The 4,796-nt window shown below is 35.7% G+C and overlaps 1 protein-coding gene across 1 annotated transcript in view; it reads right to left on the reverse strand.

Annotated features, from left to right (window-relative positions):
- Positions 1–4,796, reverse strand: part of LOC106876319 (phosphatidylcholine translocator ABCB4-like) — a 42,971-nt gene that overhangs the window by 10,724 nt on the left and 27,451 nt on the right. The window contains exons 10-11 of the mRNA XM_014924819.2: positions 3,339–3,536; positions 834–1,040 (exon numbers count right to left, since the gene is read on the reverse strand). Coding sequence (XP_014780305.2) covers positions 834–1,040; positions 3,339–3,536 — 405 coding nt within the window. The remainder of the gene's footprint in view (positions 1–833; positions 1,041–3,338; positions 3,537–4,796) is intronic.

The raw sequence follows: 4,796 nt of genomic DNA on the forward strand, positions 1-4,796 counted from the left end.
TTTAATATGTTTGTAATTTTTTTGTACATGGTGTTTTGGGGTTCGAAGATGGTCTGATTTTGATGTAACACGTGTGTTTACGATCGCTGTGCGGGTAGTGGAGGTATCAAGTTAAAATACATCATTATATTTGGAAAAATAGGAATAAATTTCAATGAGTATTACTTACTCGGGTATAGTCCAACCCTTTGTCAGCTATATTTGGGCTCCATGCGATGTCTTTATTTCCGATGTTTTTGGATAAGTTTCGGAGCAGTGATTTATCGTACTACTATTATTATTATTATTATTATTATTATTATTATTAAGGTGGTGGGCTGGCAGAATCGTTAGCATGCTGGACAAGATGCTTAGTGGTATTTCATCCGTCGCTACATTCTGAATTCAAATTCCACCAAGGTCGACTTTGTCTTTCATCTTTTCAGGGTCGGTAAAATAAGTACCAGTTGAACATTGGGGTCGATGTAATCAACTCATCTCCTCTCCCAAAATTGGTGCCCTTGTGGAAAAATTTAAAATTATTATTATTATTATTATTATTATTATTATTATTATTATTTGAAGGCGACGGGCTGGCACAATCGTTAGTTTACTGGGTGGAATGCTTAGCGATATTTCGTCTGCCGCTACATTCTGAGTTCAAATTCCACCAAGGTCGACTTTGCCTTTCATCCTTTTGGGGGTCGATTAAATAAGTACCAGTTACGCACTGGGATAGATGTTATCGACTTAATCCCCTCCCCCAAGCTGTCTTGTTGTAAAAATGTTAAATCATTATTATTATTACTATTACTATGAATAAATATATACCCAATGAATAAACATACACTCACCTCAGGTAGAGAATCTATAAAAGAATGAATGTTTGCTTGTTGAGCAGCTTTGACAACTTCATCGAATGTCACCGTTCGTGACAAGTCTCCATAAGCAATATTTTCTTGGATTGAACAGGAAAATAGAACTGGTTCTTGAGAGACAATAGCAAACTGTTGACGAAGCCATGAAGTATTTAAATCATTTAGATTTTTGCCGTCCAGAAGCTGAAATATAGGTTAAAAGAATGTGTTGGAATAAACTGTTTTGAAAATTAAATATAATCCATTACAATTTCATGAAATCTCTGAAAAACCATCAAAATTAACTCAACTGTATATCCTTTTCTTCTCTAGGCACAAGGCCTGAAATTTTGGTGGAGGGGTCCGGTCCAATAGTTCAAGGTACTTGATTCATTGACCCCGAAAGGATGAAAGGCAAAGTCGACCTCAACGAAATTTGAACTCAGAACGTAAAGATAGAGGAAATACCTATTTCGTTATTGCCCACAAGGGGCTAAACATAGAGGGAATAAACAAGAACAGACGAACGGATTAAGTCCATTACATCGACCCCAGTGCGTAACTGGTACTTAATTTATCGACCCCGAAAGGATGAAAGGCAAAGTCGACCTCGGCGGAATTTGAACTCAGAACGTAACGGCAGACGAAATACCGCTAAGCATTTCGCCCGGCGTGCTAACGTTTCTTATTTCTTTATTGCCCACAAGGGGCTAAACATAGAGGGGGTGCGAACGTTTCTGCCAGCTCGCCGCCTTCTATAGAAATATTCTTTTCTACTTTAGGCACAAGGCCTGAAATTTTTGGGAAGAGGCTAATTAATTAGACTGACCAGTACGCAACTGGTACTTAATTTATCGACCCCGAAAGGGTGAAAACAAAGTCGACCTCAGCAAAATTTGAGCTCAGAACATAAATTCAGGCGAAATACCACTAAGCATTTCGCCCAGCATGCTAACGTTTCTGCCAGCTCACCGCTTTAACTCAATTGTATATCACAAAACATTTACATCAAAATAATTTATTTCTTATGTTTTTAGGTTGAAATCTCATGTTGTAACCTGAAGCCAATAATACTGGATATTAGAATGTATATAAAGATTTATGTGTTAGGTACCTAAAGGAGAATTTCCATCAGTTTCAAACATGCTGGATTATTTTGATCACAAAATAGAAAGCTAGAGCAGAGAACGGGATGTAGATATTTTATTCAAAATTCTTCACTTTTGTCTTAATCTTCAATATTTCAAAGAATAGATCAGTAACATAAAAGTTACTATTCTGAATTGAAAACTGTTACAAATACTATGTTTTCATGATCTTTGATCATTCATATTGTCATCCCATGTAATATAACCAAAACCGAATCACACAAAATGGGCTACTTCTCTGAGGCCAAAAGCTTATCAATACTAATCAGTCGCTGACCTTTTACTATGCTTAAATGAGACTAACATTAGATTGCTACCTATCTGAGATGATTTGTTGACACATACAGAAATATCCTAGACTGCATCTCCATTCTCACCAAAAATTCGGCATCTAACTGGTTGACAAATATTAACTCACCAATACATGACTACCACGACCCTACGCGTGTGTTGTATCTTTCCTAACTTCTCTTATCTTTGCTACACCAGATTCTGCTCCTCTTTAATAGCTACATACTATTTCACCCAAGCCCTTCCAATATAACAGCCTTTAGTAGTTTCGTTTTTCATCCTAAATCCACTGCAAAACAATATTCAATTGCTTCCTCTCCAGAAATGGGACCACTAGAATCGATACCACCCACTCTTTATTTGTATAAAAATATCAAATCAACCTCAGCAGTTCTGGACATTATAGTTTTATATTTTAAATATTAAATATGATCCATTGAAACTGCAAGAAATTTCTGAAAATTAAATTAGAAAAAATAAATTCCAAATCAATATCACAAAATATTGACATCAACCTAAGTTATTTATTTCCAGGATTTTTACATTGAAAACTCGCACTGAAATATGAAACCCACAATTCCAGATAATAGGAAGTATATAAAAATATACATGTGACATACTAATCAGGGTTGCCACCTTTCATCCTCTGAAAGATATCTTGTCAACAAAGGCAAGAGTATTTTGTGTTTGTTTCATTTTAACTAGTTATAAAGATGGTTAAACGTGTCTAATCTTTTAGATTTGTATACAAGATATATTAATGTCTGAAATTCATTTGCAGTCATTACTGATCAACTGATAAAATTATTGGGACAAAATATTGCTTTTACCATTATTTATGAAGTAATTAATGACTAAACTGATACATTTGCTAATGTTTGCATTAATTTTATCCGTTCATGTGATATAGCATCTTCGCGTGTTATAAAATGTAAAGTTGAATATAAAACTTTTTTTTTTTTTGTACACAAACAAAATTTAATCCCTTTCTATTTATGCTTCAAATTTATCCTGAAAGACACAGCATGTTGTGATAATATATTAGTAAACATAGACTACGTACCACTGATCCTGTATCTGCTTTGTAAAACTTTTCGAGTAACTGCATACAAGTACTTTTTCCACAACCACTTCCTCCAACGAGAGCAACTGTTTCACCTTGCTTGACATCAAAATTCAAGCCTTGGAGAACGTTTATGTTTGGACGGCTTGGATAACGAAACTCAACGTCTTTAAACTGGATATTTGCTTTAAAACTATCCTAAAAAGGAGAGAAAAAAACGAATAGCATTCATAATAAAGAAGGGTAGAGAGCTGACAATTGCTATTGCATCGGAAAATATGCCTTACGGCATTTTTTCCAGAGCGTTATATCTTAAGTTCAAATCCCACCAAGGTCAACTTTGCTTTTCATCCTTCCAGTGTTGATAAAATAAAATACCAGTTGATGGTACTTTCTAAAATAAAATAAAGTACTGGGGTTGATATTATCGACTAAACTCCTTTCCTCAAAACTGCTTGTCTTATGCCTAATCTGAAACCATTATGTTGACGGAAAGACAAATTTCAAGAGAAATGGCAAAGCTGACTTGATCTATCCCTGTACTTGGCAGTGATGTATGTTGCTAAACAACAAGGTTTTGGTTATAGTTTCGAAATGTTTCAAAACTTTGCACTCATGTTTTCCTGATGCATAGACTAAAAATAACATCCTCCAGAACAGTTATAATAATATACTAGTGTTAGATCTCTAATGAATACTGTCTACTTCTTTCATTGATCTGAGACTGATAAAATTCAAAACTATTCCCAAATAATAACAATGAAAACAGGACTACATCAACACCAGTGCTGGTGAGGGAAGCTATAATACTATCTAGTTAAAATCAGACGGCAACAATAGCGATAGTGACTAAAATAAATTCACCTGGAGTTGCAGTGTGAACAATGCAATGTTTACTATTGTTCAACAAGGAGAATGCTTGAACAAGTTACCCAATATTCTGTGAAATGACGTAAGTCATAAATTTGCATAATACATACATCTGAGTATATACGACAGGTGAAAAAGGTAAAATACTGAAACTGAAAGAAACCACAAAAGAAACAATAGTTTATGAACAGTTTAATTCAGTAGCTGAAACTTCACAAAGGTAAAACATCAGCTTGCTATATCAGATATATGTTGTTGTTGGCACTCCGTCGCTTACCACGTCGAGGGTTCCAGTTGATCCGATCAACGGAACATCCTGCTCATGAAATTAACGTGCAAGTGGCTGAGCACTCCACAGAAACGTGTACCCTTAACGTAGTTCTCGGGATTATTCAGCGTGACACAGTGTGACAAGGCTGACCCTTTGAATTACAGGCACAACAGAAACAGGAAGAGTGAGAGAAAGTTGTGGTGAAAGAGTACAGCACGGTTCTGCCACCATCCCCTGCCGGAGCCTCGTGAAGCTTTAGGTGTTTTCGCTCAATAAACACTCACAATGCCTGGTCTGGGAATCGAAACCGCGATCCT

This window comes from Octopus bimaculoides, chromosome 1 (genome assembly GCF_001194135.2).
Source record: "Octopus bimaculoides isolate UCB-OBI-ISO-001 chromosome 1, ASM119413v2, whole genome shotgun sequence".
Taxonomy (NCBI): Eukaryota; Metazoa; Mollusca; class Cephalopoda; order Octopoda; family Octopodidae; genus Octopus; species Octopus bimaculoides.